The 21,073-nt window shown below is 48.3% G+C and overlaps 1 protein-coding gene across 2 annotated transcripts in view; it reads right to left on the bottom strand.

Annotated features, from left to right (window-relative positions):
- Positions 1-352: 352 nt before the first annotated feature.
- STAT3 (signal transducer and activator of transcription 3 (acute-phase response factor)) overlaps positions 353-21,073 on the bottom strand; it is an 84,088-nt gene continuing 63,367 nt past the window's right edge. The window contains exons 11-24 of one of the 2 annotated variants that reach the window (XM_015412458.1): positions 20,845-20,904; positions 19,233-19,262; positions 18,704-18,797; positions 18,297-18,344; positions 16,456-16,539; positions 12,361-12,459; positions 12,131-12,266; positions 11,008-11,060; positions 10,829-10,923; positions 9,735-9,874; positions 7,116-7,331; positions 4,331-4,373; positions 3,688-3,800; positions 353-2,269 (exon numbers count right to left, since the gene is read on the bottom strand). In XM_015412458.1, the coding sequence (XP_015267944.1) occupies positions 2,214-2,269; positions 3,688-3,800; positions 4,331-4,373; positions 7,116-7,331; positions 9,735-9,874; positions 10,829-10,923; positions 11,008-11,060; positions 12,131-12,266; positions 12,361-12,459; positions 16,456-16,539; positions 18,297-18,344; positions 18,704-18,797; positions 19,233-19,262; positions 20,845-20,904 (1,267 nt within the window). In that variant the 3' untranslated portion in view covers positions 353-2,213. The remainder of the gene's footprint in view (positions 2,270-3,687; positions 3,801-4,330; positions 4,374-7,115; positions 7,332-9,734; positions 9,875-10,828; positions 10,924-11,007; positions 11,061-12,130; positions 12,267-12,360; positions 12,460-16,455; positions 16,540-18,296; positions 18,345-18,703; positions 18,798-19,232; positions 19,263-20,844; positions 20,905-21,073) is intronic. The other variant, XM_015412459.1, reaches the window with a different exon arrangement.

Below are 21,073 nucleotides of genomic sequence, written 5' to 3'. Positions count from 1 at the left end.
ACCCCCCCAGTCTTCTCCAAAGCCCTTCTTGGGAGAGCCAGCATGGTGTAGTGGTTAATAGTGGCAGACTCTAACCTGGAGAACCAAGTTGGATTCCCCACTCCTCCTCCACATGAAGCCTGCTGGGTGACCTTGAGCCAGTCACAGTTCTCTCCGAACTCCCTCAGCCCCACCGGCCTCCCAGGGTGTCTGTCGTGGGGAGAGGAAAGGAAGGCAATTGTAAGCCGCTCCAAGACTCCTTCAGGTAGTGAACAGGGGGGTATAAAACCAACTCTTCTCTTCTTCTGCTTTCCACATCACACAGAGATAATACACACAAAACACTCACCGCTACTCTCCCACAAAGGGGGGGAAAAGGTGCCATTGGAACATTTATTTTAGAGAAAGTCGAAGCTTGTAGATACAGCAATAAAATATACAAAAAAGGTTAAAACCTTTATGGTCTAGACAGCATAGGGGGGGGGGAGAAGGAGAGAGGGTCTGCTTGATAATAAGGCGCAGAGTGGCATGAACAAGCTATTTGGTTAGAAGAAACCAGGGCAGCTTTGCTCTGGTCCGAATGCTTCTAGTTTGGCATTACAAAAAAAGGGAGACAATCCCGTCCCTCTAATGGCAAACATCCCAGTAGGGAACAGGTTAACCTAAAAAGCTTTGGCTACAACCTCTTCTACCTCCTGTCCAGCCTCCTCTAACTAATACTGGAGAACTCATCCCGCTGCTTTCTCTTGCCGCTGCAGGGAGAGAGTAAGCAAGTCCCACCGCTGAAATTTGCAACCAGCTGCTCAGCATCACTGGAACTTTCTTGTCCTGCACTGGAGTGCCAACATCCCAGCCAAGCAGAGGGCACCACGTACTGCCGGGGTAAGCCACAAATCCACAGCAAGAGGCACAGAGAGGGCACCGAGAACGCGGATGAGACTGACGCAGAGTGTGCCTTTCGCTACAGATCAGAATACAAGGATCTCGCAAGGAGAAAACAATGGCCCAGTCCATGCAATGAAGCGGATGAAACTGGCTCTTTGGGTTCCATTTCCCCCCCAAAAAACCCCACCATTTCAAAGATCTACTCCTGACACACAGAACGGTGGCCGAAAGCGCCCTTGAGTTACACCTTTCTTATTGCAACCCCTCATGGGGTTTTCAAGGCAAGAGAAGAACAGAGGTGGTTGGCCATTACCTGCCTCTGCATGGTGACCCTGGACTTCCTGGGTGGTCTCCCATCCAAGTACTAACCAGGATCGACCCTACTTAGCTTCCAAGACCTGACCAGCCTGTGCCGTCCAAATCTGGGATACTGGGACTGGCAACAGAAGGCAAACAGCTGAGCTGTTAATTCAGAGAATCCTGCCTTATTTGGGACTGGGGGCCTTAGGAGCTGAGAGCAAATAATTCCCAGCCCTACAGCACAAGAAGAACTGTGGAGAAAGAAAGTGACTTTGGTCTGGATGACCCAGATTCAAATCCCACCTCTGACACAGTTATACTGCACAGCCCAGAGAGAACATTACTCTTTCGATCCCCCCCCCATCATTAAGATTGGAACACTCAGGGAGTGTGGAGCTCCAGGCACAGGCATCAAAGTGCAAGGTAGTCAGGTGACCAGGCTGCCAGGATTGCCTGAGAACAACTGCCTACTTCACAGGGCTGTTGTACTACTTTAAAAAAATGTTTCGTTTTGCACCACTTAACAAAGCAGAAGGCAGGGCAAACTCAAAATAGATCTTTACCAGGGAATAAAAAAATGCCCTCCCATCTGCCTTCCCAACAACTTGTTGGGGGGGGGGGGATCCGACTTGTGCATTAAGAAGACTCAGTCTCTTTGTTACTGCATATGCTTGGATGTTAGCAAGAGCCAGAGAAGCAGTGTTTTTGTGGCATGCAACAAATGTGTACAAGAAGCCAAGAGATACAACTGAAGAGTGGTTGCAAAGAGGCACTTGGTCTACCAAAACACGTACACAAAGAGACTCCTTAAACAAATACCTTTATACATACGGAAAAATAAATCTTTCAAAAACTAAAAACAGGACTCTCCCCTCTAGTCAGGCAAGGAGCTCCCAGCCATGGTATGCTCAAGGTGGCCAGAGGAGAACCGACGACCACGTGCCTCTTGCCAAGTCGGTGGCTGTTTGGTTGGGTTCCATGACTGTGCAGGAGGAGGAGCTGTTTCATGCCAGGAAGCCAGAAACGATCAGCTGATTAGGCGGGGCTGGTCACATGGGTGAGGAGGCGCACTCAGGGGTCAGCTCCATGTCGAACTGCAAGGATTCTGCAGGAGATGCAGGGAAAATAAGAGAGGAAAATGTTCCAGCTGCAATACAGGGGTGCTCAGTTAAGCCTCAGAAAGGCGAACACCATTGTCCAACTACACAACTAAGTCAGAACCTTCAGCACTCTTGGGGCTATGCACGGTTTTTGATTTCATGTATATGCAATGAAATTAAGCAAACTGTGGAGTATGATGGAAGACAGGAGGGCCTGGCGTGATGTGGTCCATGGGGTCATGAAGAGTCGGACTCGGCTATATGACTGAACAACAAATATGCAAGAGGGGGCACACAATAGGATGGTGACGGAAAGTACTGTCAAGTCACAGCTGACTTACGGCAACTCTGTAGGGTTTTCAAGGCAAGAGACATTCATAGGTGGTTTGCCATTGCCTGCCTCTGCATCACGACCCTGGTATTCCTTGGGAGGTCTCCCATCCAAATACTAGACAGGGCTGACCCTGCTTAGCTTCCAAGCTCTGACAAGATCGGGCTGGTCTGGGCTATCCAGATCAGGGCACATAACAGGATAGCAGCTGTGGAATTCAGCATCCGCAAGAAAGACTATTTTTTAAACTACTCAAAGTTCCAGTACAGCATTTTTCGTGTCCTCAGCAAGTAAAGCTAGACTGCCTTGCAGAGCTCACCCCTTCCTGCAGTGTCAAGCAGCAGTGGGGTAAGTTACATAAACATAAGCAAATTGGCATAATGTATAGAGGCCACAGGATTCAGCCTTTTTCCAGGAGAATCTGAATTTTTAAAAAAGCCTGTAGTAGACGCGGCCCTCTGAACACTGCATCGCACGGTTCCTTCTCACCCCCTTCCTGTTTTCCTCTAGGCCCTCTTGCTGCTTGCTTTGCCCTCAGCCAAGCCTTCCGGGTCTCTTTGTGGGAGCCCCCTTCCTTTTTTAACATTAATCTCCCACCTCTGAAAACTCTCCAGAGCCCTCTCTCCTATCAGCCCAGTTCCCTCCCCATAACCTCCATTTCCCTTTCGTCCTCATCACAGAACCCTCTTCCTTGTTGGTCTTCCTTCCCCTTCCTGAACCCAGCTGAAATTTCGCGCCGTGCCAGTCTTTAAGCCCCTTTCTGTTCCGCCTCCCTCCTAACTCCACGAACCCGCGTGACTTGATTCAGTTATCCAAGGCATGCCAAAGCAAAGCATTTGGTTAAGCCCCCTGCATTCCACCAGGAAAGAGTTTGCTGTTGTTCAGTTGCACAGTCGAGTCCGACTCTTTGCGACCCCATGGAAAGAGTTAGGCACATGCAAAACCAGTCAAGGAGACTTCAGAGTGCTTATGTTCAGCTCCCCAAGCGCCACACGTTGAACGCTTCAGTGGTTCTTGCGACAACAGATGTAACAGCAGAGTGCTGAGCACCCACCCCCCTTCCTCCAGCACCGCCAAAGACCCCACACTCACCAAACTGGCCGCTGGCATTTCCCTCTGCTGCTTCGCCATTATTGCCGAAATGGATCAGAGACTCGAGGGTGCGGGGAGACATGGGCAGCTCAATGGTGCTACTGCAAGTTGTCCTGGAAAAGGGGTGGGAGCGAGGGAGAAGAGGAGACGGCAGCTTTAGTGGTAGAGCTGTGTTAGGCAGTACTTGGAGATTTGGGGTGTGTGGCCTGGGGAGGGCGGGGTTTGGGGAAGGGAGAGACCCCACTGGTATATAATGCCATAGAAGAGCCCACCCCCCAAAGCAGCCATTTCCACCAGGGGAAATGAACTCTATTGTCTGGGAATCAGCTGCAATACTGGGAGATCTCCAGGCAGCACCTGGAGGTTGGCAACCTGAGGTAACAGTCTGGCCTTATCCCGGAAGCCTGGAACTCAGCCCTGCTGCAATGAGGCACAGCCAGACCTAGAACACCACCTCCCCCATCTGGGGCCATATTTCGTCTTGTAGTTTAGGGAACAGGGCCATTTCTGAAGAGGAGCCAGGCAAAACACAGCCAAGGAAGTGAACTCTGCCCATAACAAGCCGCACCGGATAGTTCTGAAGACCCTGCACCCTCCTCCATGCTGTGGGATCCCACCCCTCTTGCGAAGAGGAAATACTTACGGGGTCACGCAGATGAACTTGGTCTTTAGGTAGGGAGCAGTGCCTGTTTGGGGAGAGGGAGAAGCATTCTCTTAGCTGATGTATCCTGCAGAGCAGCAAGGGTTTTTCCCCTCTCTAGACTTCAGCTCCCTTTGCTACTTCCCACAAAGCAGGATTTAGAGAGATTCAGGGATGTGGGAAATAGTGTGTAGAGGCCCGCTAACTGCAAGATGAGATCGGCAGCTGCTGTGCAGCTTTTAATGTATTTCTGAGGCGGCTTGCTGTGCTGCTCTCTCTTTCTCCCACCTCTAAATCGTATTTTGTGGAGTGGGGAGTAGCGAAAGGTCTGGAGTTGGCAGAGGAGACCAAAGGTGGACGCATTGAACTTACCCTGAAAATTCTTGCACTGATTCTTTTTAAAAATTTGAGGACCTTAAGAAACGGCAACAATTTACAGTGGCTTATGCTGACCTGCTATCTAACCTTTGTCCACCTTTCCTTTTTTTTTTTTTGGTTCACTTCTGTGCCATCTTATTCTCAGCCTCAAGGTTGCAAAGATAAGGGGCAGTAAGTTGGTATAAAAATAAACACACCAATCCCCTACAATGGGGGGGGGGGTGGAGTGTTCTCTGTGATGCCACTCACATTGATAAGTTATGTGGATTCCTCCCCACCCCCCCATATTCAACAAAGCCAGTTTGGTGTAGTGGTTAAGTGCGCACACTCAAATCTGGGAGAACCGGGTTTAATTCCCCACTCCTCCACTTGCACCTGCTGGGTGACCTTGGGCAAGCCATAGTTCTGGCACAGCTGTTCTTAAAAAAGAGCAGTTTCTGTCAGAGCTCTCTCAGCCCCACCCACCTCACAGGGAGGGGAAGGGAAAGGAGTTTGTAAGCTGCTCTGAGACTCCCTTGGGTAGTGAAGGGGGGGGGTATAAATCCAATCTCTTCTCTTCTTCTAATAGGAGAGGAAGGAAGAGCAAATGGGATAGAGACTTCCTTGCCCTGTCACAGAACCACCACATGATCCTGAGTTCAGTAGCTCCGGCAGTACAAGTACTCCCCAAACACTACTTACACTACTTACAATATGTACCCAACCACTAAAAGGATTGCAGTATATAACATAACTGTATAATAAACAAGAAAAAGTCAGCTGAAATGAAATGCACTGAAATTTTTTAAAAATAAATCTTATAAACATTGTTTTAAAGTCTGATTATTAAAATATTTTAAATAGTTTCTATGTGAAAATATCAAATTCTATAAAGGTAGCATATACAAAAATAACATACTCATAACCAAAAACACCAAAATACATTAAATACAATCCAGAAAATGAAGGCTGAAGGACTCTGAATTGTGCCTCTGAAAACACTGTTTTTAATAATGAGAGGCTCTGGTTTTTTTTTTTACCAACAGTTAAATTTAAGATTTAAAAGATATATTAGCATGTCTGACTAAGTTCATAAAATTGTTAACGTTTTAAGGGATGGCTTTGTATTTAAGCTAATTTGATGATCTCCTCTCTTGGGTTTTTAGTCAGTAGTGGGTATCTTTTCTTTCTCCTTAATTGTAGTTCCCCCTCCTATTTTCGTTGTAGTTTGTACTCCTTATATAAAATGCAATTCAAAAAAAATCCCCTGGAGGGGGGCAAACCCCCCCCCCGAATATCCAAGTCTCAATGTAATAATTAGTCAATATATAGAGAGTCGTCAAGGTCATCAGAAGAAAAGCTCAAGTCAGTACTCATCAAGTTGGAAGACGCATCAGATTAATCAGTTCACATGAGAATCCTGCGTATAGATACTCTCGTTTCAAGTATCTTCTTCAGCGAGACAAACAGTAAAAGGTTACAGTTTCTGCAAACTTCTTTAACTTGACGGAAAGTCACAATTATTTCCAAATGCTCTGAGTAATTTCAGTTTGGAGTTGAAGAACGGTGCCCGAATTTGAAAACGTTTTGTACAGACTGAGGAAATAATTGTGACTTCCTGTCACCTTGAAATTAAAGTTTGCAGAAATTGAAGCCTTTTACTGTTTGTCACCCTGAAAAAGATATTCGAAACGAAAGTATCTATGCCCGGTATCCTCGTTTGAACAGATTGAACTGATTAATCTGACTTGATGAATACTGACTTGAGCTTTTCTTCTGATGAACTTGATGACTCTCTCTATATTGACTAATTATTACACTGAGATTTGGATTGTATTTGTATTTTTGGTTATGAGTATGTGATTTTTGTATATGATACCTTTATAGAATTTGATATTTTCACATTAAAAATCTATACAAATATTTTTAAAATCCGTATGTACCCAAGACACAGCACACACAAGCAAGTCAAGCAGACACCAATATTCTAACAGACCAAGGGTCCCCCACAACGTGGGACCTGTGGACACTGTGGTGCCTGCTGGCACCTCCCCAGTGTTTTGAGGAAGTGGGTGGGGCCAGGTAGAGCTTTTGCCCAGCAAGGCTTCTGATTGGCTGTGCAGATTTTTTCTTTTAATGTTGCTTTGGCAGCAGCTGCCACCACAGCACTAGGATCTATACTGTGTTACTGAAGTTAAGCTGTGGCCATCATTTTGTGGATGGCTCCGCCTGAGGCAGCCATTTTGTAGCAGCCATTTTGTTGCTGCGCCCACCATGCCATGTCAGAATCCCAAATGTGCCCGCAGGCTCAACAAGGGTTTGCGGGCCCTGCTGTAGACGCCCCTCCCCCACTCAAGAACAGTCAACTGAATCAACACCATCTTGGGATCTTGCAACCCAAAATTGGGGAATGGCACAGAAAGTCAACAACTACCTGGGTCGGTAGCTTCAGGGTGCTCCTGGCTCTCGGGACGGCAGTATTTTCCGAAGGCCTCTTCTTTGGGGATATCAGGATACAAGTAAACAAGTGGGGAAACCAGAATGTTGGTGGCATCCATGATCTTGTAGCCCATGATGATCTCGGCAAAGGACATGCTGTTGAGCTGCTGCTTGGTGTACGGCTCCACAGACTGGATTTGCGTCTTCCCTGCAACAAGGGTAAGCAATGGGCAAAAAGGAAATTAACAGGCACACTCCAAAAAGGAACGTGTACAACTTTTTGGCCAAAAGGGAGGGAACCCAAGGTCAATGAGGAGATTTGCTAAGAATGACTGAAAAAATCCCACAAGTTGGGAAATAAAAATTATATCCAGACAACTGGAAAAACTAGCTATCAGAGGTGGGACAAATCCCTGGCCATTGGCTGAGCATGCTGTGATGTCACTGAGCACGCTGTGATGTCACTCATTAATGTTGCTTCAGGGAAGGCTTTCTGTAATGGAATGCTTGTAGACAGTACGACCAGTGGAAGAAGTTTAAGGTCAGCTTCACTGTGAGAAGAATATCACAGTGGGTCTAGGGACAGTAGGAGCTTGCTATGGGGAAGCAAGGAAGGTCTGGGAAGCCATAGGCCAGAGAGTCAAGGAAGCATAGACTAAACAAAAAGGAACAAAGTATACAATCTTCCGGCCAAAAAGGGGGGAGGGGAGAACCAAGGTCAATGAGGAGATTTGCTAAGAATGACTGAAATAAAACCACAAGTTGGGAAATAAGGTTATATCCAGAGAACTGGAAAAACTAGCTATCAGAGGTGGGATAATCCCCTAGCCGTTGGCTGAGCTTGCCATGATGTCACTATATTCTCATGAATGTTGTTTAGGAGAAGGCCACCTGCAGTGGAATGATCATGGACAGTACAACTTGTAGAAGAAGTTTAAGATCAGTTTGGTTGTGAGAAAAATATCACACCAAGTCTAGGGACAGGAGGAACTTGAAATGGGGAGGCAAAGAAGATCTGGGAAGCCGCGGGCCAGAGAGTCAAGGAAGCACAGACTAAACTTCACATACTGATTTGTATTAAGCAACCAACTCTGTATTTTGTAACTCGCTTTCTACATTTAATGCACTTTGGTACACGCTAGTAGGCAGGACTGTGCCAGTCTGTTGATTCCTCTTCAATTAAGGAAAGCATGCCTTTAATTAGTGCCTAGAGTGGACATTCAGCCCTGAATGGGCAAATTAAGTCCTGAATCTACAATGATCTTTATGTTTGGAAGCTGGGAGGAAAATTTCCCACACATAATTCTGGAAAGTAAGGCTCTTTCTGCTGCATTGGGCAGCGTAGTGCGTTTGGCTTGAGTTCACCTAGTGCTGCTTACTGTACCACATAATAGAACAGATGTGCATGGTGAGCTATCACTCTCAGAAACAGCTTGCTGCATACCGAGGTAGTTACCTTGGGGGAAATTAAGTCCGGTTGCTGGGAAACATAGAACTGGAAGGTACCCCCAAGGGCCATCTAGTCTAACCCCCTGTATAATGCAGGAAATTTACTGCTCCCCCCCCCCCCAGTGATCCCTCCTCTATACCCAGAGGAAGGCAAAAAGCCTCCAGGATCTCTGGGCCAATCTGGTCGGGAGGAAAATCCCTTCCTGACCCCAAAAGTGGTTATCAGCATTACCCTCAGCATATATGGAAGGGCCCCGAGAGCCGAGCACTGGATTACCCCTTCCTGCCCTCCCTCTCACAATCTGCCTAAATTCACGGGATCAGCATCGCTACCAGACGGCTATCTAGTCTGAAATGCTACTCCCTAACAGAGAGAGCTACTAACCAACAACGTGAGACAGAAAGCAAATGCCAGCCAATTCAAAGTAGGCCTGTTGCCACAAAAATTTTTTAGACTGGTTGCTACGACTAGAAATTTAGTAATTGGCTTGCTCCTACTCAAGTACTTGCAATGGAACTGAAGGAGAATTTGACTAAGAAGAAAACAAATAAGAAGCTATACTGTTTTTAAAAAGAAACTAAGAATGAAGAGGTTGACATCTTCCAACTTTATAAGACTTCATACTCATGAGGAAGATTGCTGAAATGAGTATAAAAACCGGTGTGCTCTTCGAGGATATGATTATGTTGGACTTTGCTTTGGCTATGTCTGAATTCTCTAACCATGTTGTAAGATTAATGGCTCCACAAATTGATGCTCATAGAATTATTAAATGTGTCATTGTTAATTTTACCACAGTGGTTTTTGGTCTGTTGGTATGAAACTATTCTAACTGGCTGGACACCAGAAAAAGCCCAAGACCGCCAACGTGGGAAGACAGACTAGAGGAGTGGCCAACTTGCGCCACTAATCCTTGCGTCCTGCAAGATCTCTGTATGAAGCTTCAAGAAGGTGTTCAGTATTCTTTGCAAAGTGAGTCGTATGTTCCGTACATCATGCCAATAAAGGCTGATTGGTTGACTGACTGTGTCCTGAAAAGGCACGTGAAGGGGGCTCAGCCGCAGATCACTGGCAGAGTGTTTATCCCTGCTATTTCCCGCTGAGGATCTCCGATAAGCAGGGCCAGAGACAGCCTAGGCCATTTGGGACTGCACTCCTTACCACTGATGTCCTTTTCCACCCACGTGAAGGTGATCCCACCTTCCTTGCTGCTCTCACTGAAACGCAGCAGGAAGGTGCCCGGGGGCTTCGTGCTCAGGATGGCCCTCTCGCGCTCTTTGCTGATGAAACCCATGATGTACCTGTGGAAAGACAGACTCAGGCTTTGCTCCCTAGATATCTGCAAGCCTACAGCTCTCTGCCCACAATGTCTGCTGCTCCGGCATCAAGCCCTCCTACTACAGAAGCCCTAAGACAGGGTCCCCAACATGGTGCCCACGGGCACCATGGAACCCACCAACACCTTTCCTGGTGCCCACCAAGCAGGCCCGTAGCCACATGGGCACCTTGGGGCAACGCTCCTTCCCAGTCCCCCCCCTCCCGGTCTCCCCTCCCCTCCCCCAGGAGGTGGGGGGTGACAGGGGGTGTGCTGGTCGGGAGGGAAACAGTGAGAGTGGCTGCCTGACGTCTGCCCAGCGGAGCAAGTAAAAGTGGGCGGGGAAGGAGCATACCCCTGGTGCCAGCACAGCCAGCCCCGCCCCCAGCCTCGGATGCGGGGAGCCAGCCAGCTGGCCTCTAAGCACGGGCAAAGGGCCTGGCCCACCTTCGCCCAGAGACAAGCATCGCCCAGTAACCGAATTAGCTCCATTCATTAGCTCAGGAAATTTAATCACCCCAAGTGACTGAATCAGCTATGTTAATTCAATGAGCTCAACTGCCCCCTCTTGGGTCCCCCTGAAAAATTCGCGGCCACCAAGTGTTTTTTAAAAGTGGGAGGGCCAGGCGGGGTTTTCCAACAAGACTTTCTGACTGCTCGTTGGAGATCTGATTGACTGGACAGATTTTTTAAGACGTTGCTTTGGTGGCAGCTGCCACCACAGCACGAGGATGTGGCCAGCTCCACATCCTGCAGCAGCCATTTGCGGTGGCCATTTTGTGGCTGCACGCACCACACTGTATCAAGCCCAGAGGTGCCTGCAGGCTCAGAAGAGTTGAGATCCCCTGCCCCAGGAGGACCTCTCTATTAAGGCAGAGAACCCCTCTCCAGATAAAGATGCTGGCAACAGCAGTGTCCCTGAGGGCAGGTGCTCACTCACCCTTCATTCCAGAGGGCCAAGATGTACTTCTTCACCAGGTCAATGATGTTATCCAGCCAGACCCAGAAAGAAAAGCCTTTGCCTGCCATGTTCTCCTAGACAAACAGCAGATCCAGGTAAGAAAACCAGAGTCCCATCTGGGGCCAGACACCACACAGCTGGACTTCTAAAGGTCTTACCTTGCAGAACTTTGCCCATGTTATCTGACACCCGGAGTAATTGACGCCCGGCCCTGGAATGCGGAAAAAAGAAAAGCCATCAGGAAGAATGTCGGCCTGAAAAATCTTCCTGGAATTTAATTTTTTGGGGGCTGGGCATCCAATGTCACACTGCTTTGTACATGGCTGTGGCAATCCTCCGTTCAAAAGAGAATATCCAGGAAATGTCACTGCCAGTCTAAGTTGATACTTGGGAGCTAGGAGGAGTGCGGATTTGAAAAGGACCAATAGGCATCTTCCTTGAGGCCATTATTTATTTATTTTATAAAATTTATACCTCGCCTTTTTTCCCTTAGCAGGGCTACCAAGGCAGCTAACTGAGTCCCAGAGCCAGGAGGCAATATCAGGGGAAGGCCTCGGCCCCTATGCCCTGTTGTTGGCCCTCCAGAGCAGGGGTGTCAAACTCATTTGTTATGAGGGCTGGATCTGACATAAATGAGACCTTGTCGGGCCGGGCCATATGTGTCATAAAATGTAATGCCAGATAGCGGAGATATAAACTTTATAAAGGACACAAACACAAAGGTTTTTTTTTACTTAAAATAAAAACATGTTTAAAACATCAGCACTCTTGCAATATTTTGTTTATTTAACCATGTCTGATAACTGACACCTCTTGCTTTGAATTATTGCATGAAAATGCCTGTGCTGTTGCAATCTTGAGTATGGTGTTCAGGTGTGTATCTGTAAGCTGCAAACGTATGAGGATGCAGCAGCAGCAGAACGGGAAGAAGAAGCAGAAGACAGCCAGTTTCACTGCAGGCCTGATAGAAGCCCTCCGGGGGCCTGATTCGACCCTCTGGGCCGCATGTTTGACACCCCTGCTCCAAAGGAACTGGTTGGCCACTGTGTGAGACAGGAGGCTGAACTAGATGGACCACTGGTCTGATCCAGCCGGGATCTTCTAAATCACCCTTTAAAAACTATTAAAACAAACAAAAAAACACCCCTTACCGCACTGGGCCAGGGGGTTGGACTAGATGGTCTGTATGGCCCCTTCCAACTCTATGTTTCTAACACATCATTAAAACAACTAAGATCAGAGCTAACACACACAAACACCAGAAAAAGCCACATCCATTACCCAGTAGTTTCTCGGCGAGCGTCGTCAGCTGCTCTATACTGAGCCCTCGCTTGGTGGTGGAGGAGAACTGCCAGCTGAGCACTTCGGCCACCTGGTCCCACGTGCCGATCGGCGGCTTGGTGAAGAAGTTTACGTTCTGTCAACGGGAGAGGAACGCTTGAGTTGGGAGCGGGAAAAGAAGAGCCCTTTGCTCCCTTGGGCGTGTCGCAGTTTCTGCCGTCCCAACATACCTTGGGGTTGTTTGTCAGCATGTTGTACCACAAGATGGACGCCCAGGCATTCGGCATCTGGCAAATGTTGGAGATCACCACCACGGGAAGCGAGTGGGTCTACGGTAAGGAAAGAAGCAGAGGCTGTGAGCACCAACAAATCGGGTCTTCCACCCAACTTTCGCTGCCTCCATCAGGCAACTGGAAGCGTTGAGGCTCTTGTCGGTGTGACGGATACAGGACAGTGCGCCTGAAGGAACAGAAGGCTTACAATGCTATGGGAGCATGAATCTAAAGAAAAGGTCTTGAGAATGAAAAGAGATCCAGGCAGGGCTGTTTTTGGGCAGGAAAGGAATGCACAGGAACGGAGTTCCGGCTGGCTTCAGAGTTGGCCACACCCACTACAGCCAAAACCTCTGCATGCGTGGCTACAGAGGGAAGGCTTGGAGAACAACTCCAAGGTGGGCGGGCCAGGGGGGGGCCCTGGAAGGATCTGTCCAAGAGCCAGCTTGCCCAGGTTCTCCGCAGGACAGATCCTTCCAAGGGAAGGCATGGGGATGCAGCATAATATGCTAATGAGCTGTGCTGTCAGGGTATGTGGCCTAATATACTAATGAGTTTCGCTGTTGGGTGTGGCCTGTTATGCTAATGAGTTCCTGCTAGGCTTTTTCTACAAAAAAAGCCCTGGATCCAGGCAACCACTGCAATGGAACTGGAGTACTGGCAGGCCCGTAGCCAGGATTCTGTAATTGTGGGGCAAATCTTTTTCTGGTGTGGCTGCCATTTTTGCCATTATTTTTCTGTCTGCACACAACTGCACAGAACAATCTGTGTCCCTAGAACAATCTGTGCCCCTTTTTTTCGCCCTGATCTTGCAGTAGATTCTCCCAAATGCATAACCCATGGGGGAGGGGGATAAGGCAGGAAAGGGAACCTAGTATTGATGCCCTTCCATTTCTTTCCTCTTTGCTCTCCCTGGCCCCTTCCCTAGAACCATCTGTGGTCCTTTCGTCTCTATATGGCCAGGGTCCGACATACCTGTGGGACAGCCTTTCCCCATATATACCCCAGCGAGCACTATGGTCAGGAACACAACATTGCCGCCACTAGGGCCAGGGCCTTTTCAGTGGCGGCTCCGCACTGGTGGAATGAGCTCCGCACTGGTGGAATGAGCTCCTGGAAGAGATCAGGGCCCTGCGGGACCTTTTGCAGTTCCGCAGGGCCTGTAAGACGGAGCTCTTCCACCAGGCTTTCAATTAGGAGCCACCACTCCTCTACCACCACCAACATCCGTGGTCTGGGTTGACTCTGGTCCTGGGGAGGGTTTGCATTATATCATCGCACCAAGCTGAAGATCACCGATGCTGATGAAAATTATTAGTACGTCATCTGAATCATTTAGAGATTACCATCAAAAGTGTACCATCACTAGCACTTTAATTGTTAATTGTTGGATTGTTTTAATGCTTAATGTTGTTTAAATTTTGTACATGGTTTTTATGGTACAGGGTACCAATGCTGTAAGCCACCTTGAGACCGCTTGTGGGGAGGGCGGGGTATAAATCAAAATAATAAATAATAAATTTTGTATAAGTCCTCAGTGTATTTCACCCTTCCCCAAGCCACACGATAGGTGAATGTCTATCTTCCAAGACTGAAATTATTTACTTCTCTCCCTGGCTTCCCAGAGCTGCGGTGGCTCAAATGGTTAAGACTCTGAACTGCAGGCTGTGGAAGGTCGGTAGTTCAGCAGTTCGAGACCCGAGTTGCCACATGACGGAGTGAGCTCCCGTCTCTAGTTCCAGCTCCTGCCAACCTAGCAGTTCGAAAGCAAGAAATTGCAAGTAGATAAATAGGTACCACTTCATGGGAAGGTAACAGTGTTCCGTGTGCCTTGGTGTTTAGTCATGCCGGCCACATGACCACGGAACCGTCTTTGGACAGCGCTGGCTCTTCGGCTTTGAAACGAAGATGAGCACCGCAACCCTAGAGTCGGATTCGACTGGCTTTCGAGCAAGGGAACCTGTACCTTTACCTTTTTAAACCCTCCCAGGACCCAGCTGCAAGGCTTTTCTCTACAGTGACACCTTTGGAACTTCCCCCTTCTCCTTCCCCTGTTCAGCCCTCTCAGAAAACGGGGAGGTTGGGTTGAGCCACCTGGATGAATTCCTGTGGGGCTGTCCCTTTTAGAAAGGGAGCAGAGCCCTGAATATCCCCACCGTCGCTATGGGCCTGAATACTGGAGAGGAGGGGGAGTTACAGTTTAATGACAGAAAAGGAAGAGGAAAGAAAGAAACAAACAGAGAGTGTGCCACTTGGATCTGACGGAGTGTTTTTCTCTAAGGAAGGAGCTGACACTGGTGAGGCAGCTATGGGTTTCAGGCCCCCACCCAACATGTCATCTTGTTTTATCTAGGAAACCACCCTGGTGAGGCCACTTAAGCTAAGGGGATGGGGGGGAATACTCTCAAAGCCATCCAAAGAAGTTCGATTGGGGGCCAGATCGGAATCTGGGCTCCGACAGTCAAGCCGGACATCTCCTGGCACTCAATTCAGCCTTTTTGTATCTACTACATTGTGAGTGAGAGTAAAGTGCTGCAAAGTCACAGCTGACTTACGGCAACCCTATAGGGTTTTCAAGGCAAGAAACTAACAGTGGTGGTTTGCCACTGCCTGCCTCTGAGTAGCAGCCCTGGGCTTCCTTGGTGGCCTTCCATACAGATACTAACCAGCACCAGCCCTGCTTAGCTTCTGAAACCTGATGAGATCGGGCTAGCCTGAGTTACCCGGGTCAGGGATCTACTCCATTAGAACCTCACGTTTCTTTTCAATAGCCAACTGGAACCAGGATTCTAATTCTGACACATGACAAAGCTCGTCTCAGGACGATGTAAATAAGCTTTCCACTCTGGGGTCCAATGTAGGAATCGAGGCAGTTAGAGAAGTCGCCTTCTCAGCCCCATCCCCAGCAAATGTTCCAGGAGGAGGTTTTGGGGTTGGGGGGGCGGCTTTGGGATTTTGGGAGTCACCATGAGTGACTCTCTTCAAGGAGATCTGAAGAGGAGGCAGCCGCATGGCAGGGCAGTGAGCGGAGAGGGTTTCCCCTGCCTGCCTGCCGGCCAGCAAGCCAAGCACAGGGAGAGAAAGGCAAAGAAGACCACCCTGCCGCAGCAAAAGCATGCATCTCCTCGCCACACAAGGGGTGCTCGCCCGCCTCCCTCTTGCCTTTCTTCTTTCCCTCTCCCTCCCTCTTTGGTGGCTGCCTAGCCTCCCCCACCCCCACCCCCTTTACAACAGACTGGGCTTCAGCCGTCTGCTCTCCGTGAGGCCTGCCTCCTCAGAGTTACTGATATCAGCAGCCTGGTCATCAGCTGCAATTCCGGGAGAGCCCCGGCCATCCAATAGCAGCAGAGCGGAGGAAGGAAGGAAGGAAGGAAGGAATCAAGCAAGGAAGGAGTCGAATTACACCGGCAGCTGGTTTCAGCACATCTAAATTCAAAGTAATACTTCTCTAACAGCTTGGAGGGGTCTGGGGGGTGGGGGGCGCTGGGGACTCGGTGGTGCTGGGGCTCCCCCCTAATCAATAGGGGGCCGAGCCCCTAAAGCCCCACCACTGGCTACAGCCCTAAGCCTTCTGTTCCTCTGTCCCCATCACAACCCTGTGAGGCACATAAGGCAGAGTCTCACCAGGCCCAAGGCTGCGGATGGCAGAAAAGAAGAGAAGAGATTGGATATATACCCCACCCTTCACTACCCAAAGGTGTCTCAGAGCAGCTTACAAACTCCTTCCCCTTCCCCTCCCCACAACAGTCACCCTGGGAGGCAGGTAGGGCTGAGAGAACTCCAACACAAACGGCTCTTTCTCAAGGACAGCTGTGCCAGAGCTTGTGACTGACCCAAGGTCACATCAGCAGGTGCAAGTGGAGGAGTGGGGAATCAAACCTGGTTCTCCCAGATTAGAGTCCGCGCACGTAACCACTACGCCAAACTGGCAGAGGAGGGATTTGAACCTGTGCCTCCCCCTTAAGCACTGCACCACACTGGCTTGCACCCCAACCACGTACAAATACCAACATTCAAGAGGATAAGGCTGGGGTCGGCTGTGGCAGAGCTCACCTCTAAGTCAATCTTCAGGCCCTGGTGGTAAACTTCTGTCTCGAAGGTGATGAGATGGAGCTCCTCCGTGACTATCAGAGAAGCCTGGAGTGGGAGGGGTAAGACAAATAATGAGATATTTCTCGGGATGGTTTTTTTAAATCCTTATTTCATCTTGGAAACCACCCTGGTGCAGGCCCGTAGCTACGGCGTCCCCTCGCAGGGCCTGCCCCCCCAATTTCTCATTTAGTAACAGCGGCTAGAATTGTATACACATCCTTGTGGGAAAAAGAAGAAATACCGCAAAAAGAAGATATAATTTATAAGAAAATGGACATAGCTGAAATGGACAATTTAACTATAGGACTTCAAGGAAGAAGTGATAATATATTCAATGATGTCTGGGCAAGATTTTATAAACAGTTAGAAAATTTTGTTAAGATACCTGTAAAAAATTGATACTAACCCTGAGCTGGCCATGGCTGGGAGGGCAGGGTATAAATATAATTAATAAATAAATATAACTGTAAATTTGTAAAACACGAGAGTGCAAACGATTAGCAACACTGTCAAGTTAAGGGATAGTGGGATGGAAACCTACTTATGTTTATAGTATATAGTATATGTTTGTATTGATACTTGGTATAGTATATGTTTGTATTGATACTTGGTGTTGTACAATTTGTTTAAAAGATTAAAAAATTGTTTTTAAAAAAGGAAACCACCCTGGTGCAGGCCCGTAGCTACAGCGGGGCCTCTCCCCCCAACTTACTGCAACCCCCCGACTTCCCATCCAGCCCAGGCCCCCCAACAGCGAGACAAAGAGAACTGTTTGGGAATGGAGAATGCACTGATTATTCTGGCAGAAGAGTTTGTGTGTGTTTGTGACCCACAAGAAAAAATTTGCATAATGGGTGCCCCATGAGAAAAAAAGTTGCCTCAAAACCCGAAAAATCCTGCCTATGGCCCTGCCCTGATGAGGTATCTTAAGCTGAGAGGGAGGGGATACTCTCAAGGCCATCCAGTGAAGCTGGGGGCAACATCTGGATCTGGGCCCCTCGAGTCAATCCCCACAATGGCCACCTTCCTCTCTCCCAGGACGATCTTTGCTTTGCAGCAGATAACTGGGTATGAAGACTTCCGTACCAGGGCTACTGTCTGAACACGTCTAAGGCACGGGCCCATGGCCAGGATTTTGCGGCTTGTGGGGGAATTTTTTTTGGGGGGTGGGTGGGGGGGGGGGGGGTTGAAGTTCTCAGTGCAGAAAGAAAAGCCTTTTAGCCAACAGAAAGTGGTTACCAGGATAGGTCTCTAAATCACAAGTTGTCAACCACTTTAGATGACAGTTCGCAGCTGCTGCAAGTGAATAACTTCTGCCAGCCTGAGCAACAATTCTGATCACAAGCCAGCAGGTGGGGGTGAGGAGTTTGATAGCCAAGAAAGTTAAAACTTAGGCAGAAAAACTCTCTTAAAAGGGACCAATTTCTTGACACAGAGTTAGGAGGGATCCTAGAGGTCACCTTCCCCAGCCCCCTTACTCAGTGCAGTAATCAGTCAGCTGCAGCACCCCACTCTGCTTAAAGGAGCGCATGGCTTTAAAAATGATTGAATAAAGCATTTACAGGAGGAATTCTTGTGGGGCTGTGCCTTTAAGAAAGAGGGTAGAGCCCCCAAAAGCCCCACCGTAGCTATGGCCCTCCTAAGATAGTATCTGAATTCATCTGGAGGACGCCAAAGAAAAGTCACAATGCTTTGGAGGGAACGAGAAGGAAACAGCCCAGGGCATTGTCCACGTTTTCACCAGTGCTAACAAGTAAACTAACATTTTATTTCACACTTAACAGGGTACTGGAGCAACTCACATCGCAGTTTGCTCTTCCTCCATTACCGCACCTCTGCTCCCGCAGCGTCTGTGGAGAGAAGGTAGGAATTATATACAGTGTGGCCAGTGACCCCCCAGGCACCCATCAGGGTGAAAAGGAAGAAGAAGAAGAGATTGGATTTATACCCCACCCTTCACTCGGGAGTCTCAGAGCGGCTTACAAACTCCTTTCCCTTCCCCTCCCCACAACAGGCACCCTGCGAGGGGCCAAGAGAGCTTTTTACAGAGCTGCCCTTGAGAGAACAGCTCTGACCAGAACTATGGCTTGCCCAAGGTCATCCAGCAGGTGCAAGTGGAGGAGTGGGGAATCAAACCCGGCTCTCTCAGATTAGAGTCCACGCACTTAACCACTACACCAAACTGGTGTCAAAAAGTCACGCTGCTCACCAGATGCTTGAATTCTGCAGACAAGCTTCCATTGTTAGACTCCTCCATGTTCATCACCTTGGTGTTTGTGCCCAGGATGTTAAATTTCCGAGACCTTGGGTGAGGGAGAGAGGGATGAGAAATGGCACAAAGGGGGAAAAAATTGAAATTCCTTGATTATTAAATAGTTTTTAAAACTGTTCCCCAAAGAGCAACAGGGGAGGCTGGACGCATCTGGGAACCAAGAACAACACCTTATTATCTGTTTCATTTATATAGCATCTTTCTTCCAGCGTGTTTGTGTCAAGGACCATCAAGCCACTTCCAACTCATGGTGACTTTATGAATGAATACCCTCCAAAATGTCCTGTCCTCAACGGCCTTGCTCAGGTCTTGCAGACCAAAGGCCGTGGCTTCTTCTGATGGAGTCAGCCCCTCTCATGTTGGGTCCTCCTCTTTTCCTGCTGCCTTCAACTTTTCCTAGCATTCTTCCACTACTGAGTTTGGAAAAGAAGAGGGGATGCCACAGCTTGTGATGTCTTGAACTTACCCGCGGAGTGCAGCGACTTCACCGGAATCCCTGTGGGAGAAAGAAAGCACAGGACTTTATTTATTTATTGAATTCATACCCCGCCCTCCCAGCCATGGCTGGCTCATGGCGGCTTACAAAAGCATAAAAACAACAACAAATAGTATAATGATCATAAAACCATATAACAATGACAACATTAAAAGGTGCTAACAATAATAATCCAAATAGCACTAAACAGGTAACATTTTAGCATTTCATTTGGGATGGCGCTCAGACGTCAGTACCTTTCAAGTGGTCGATCCCGATCTAATATTGTGCGACCAGGAATAGTGCATGACGAGCGGGTTTCTGTTATGCGATACAAAACCAAGGCAGGGCCACAGCAGAGGCAGAGGGGCGGGATATAGCGATGGCAGAGAAGGGGCAGGGTGGTACTGCAAAGCACTACAGGAAGAAAAAGGAGGGGCGGGAGGGTGGTTTGGAGTGCAGGGATGAGAACGGGCGGTGGAATGGTGCAGGTTGGTCCTAAGGGAGTTCGGCTAGAAGGAATGCGAAAACCACTCTGCCCTGACCTGGATAGCCCAGGCTCACCTCATCTTGTCAGATCGCAGAAGCTAAGCAGGGCCGACCCTGTCAAGTACTTGGAAGGGCAACCTCCGAGGAATACCAGAACCGGGACACAGCAGCAGGCAAGTATCAGGCTACCTCTCTGAAACGTCCTAGACCCACTAGGGGTCGCCAGACGTCAATCGGGATTCCAGGGGCTCAAGCGTGCACACACACGAAATACCAACCCCCCCCCCCAATCCACCCCCACTCTAAGGAAGCTCCGAGCAAAACTTTGGCAAAAATATTAATCCTTGAGACAGCTGCTGCCGCCAAGCTGAACAGGCTGGTGTTGTGCTGCTCCTTTCAGCATATTTTATCACCACAAGTCCAAATAAGAAATGGAGGTCTCTATTCCGGACAGATGCACAGGACTAAAATGCTTTACACCCACATGATCCACTTCATTTTTCCAGCATAAAACAGAAAAGAATCTAACAATAAAAAGACAGGGAGAGCTACAATCGTGACAACAATCGCCTATTAACATTGTCTAAATAATCAAGGAGGTATTGTTTTGCTCATAAACAAGACATTCATCTTACTACATACATCAGCTCATTGGTAGGTTAGTAGCATTAGTAGATATTTAGCTTTTAACTATCATGGATTCAGAAACAAAGCCAGTGTTTATCCTTAACAAAGGAGGGAACCACTTCCTTTTTTGAAAGAAACTGGAGTATTGAAAACCACTTACACATAAATGGTGTTTGATAATCCTCCTTAGGATGGTTAGCAGTGCCATTCGCTATTTTCCCCATAATAAATTGCATCCGTAGCTTATCATACCACAGATCTAAAGGACGGCCTGAGTCCGATTTCCATGTAGCGGCTATGGTAGGCCTGGCAGCAGCCATTAAAATTTATATTGTTTCTCTCACATGTTTTGGAGGAGGAGATTCCGGCCACACTTCAAGTAATAACAATTCAGGACTAAAAGGGATCGGCACACCCACATAATCCACAGACACACACAGACGGCCACACCCTCCCCTCAAGTGTGCCGCAAAGTGCTTAAACCTACTTGTCGATGCAGACTTTGATTTTCAGCTGGTAGTTCAGCTCAGGAAACTTGACTAATAACCTGCAAAAAACAAACAAACCCAAAAGGTCAGAATTCATGTTAGGTTCTGTAGACAACTCCCGCCTCCCCTCTGCCCCCTTCCACCACTCATTTATTTTCTCTAGACTGAGCTAGATCCAGTTAAAGCATCTGCATAAGTGCCCAGCAGAAAGCGGCACGTCCCGAACGG

The sequence above is a fragment of the Gekko japonicus genome, unplaced genomic scaffold, assembly GCF_001447785.1.
Source record: "Gekko japonicus isolate JY-2015 unplaced genomic scaffold, Gekko_japonicus_V1.1 scaffold8, whole genome shotgun sequence".
NCBI classification, from domain to species: domain Eukaryota; kingdom Metazoa; phylum Chordata; class Lepidosauria; order Squamata; family Gekkonidae; genus Gekko; species Gekko japonicus.
Note: the sequence above shows the minus strand (reverse complement) of the source record. Positions and strands in the feature narration are given on the sequence as shown.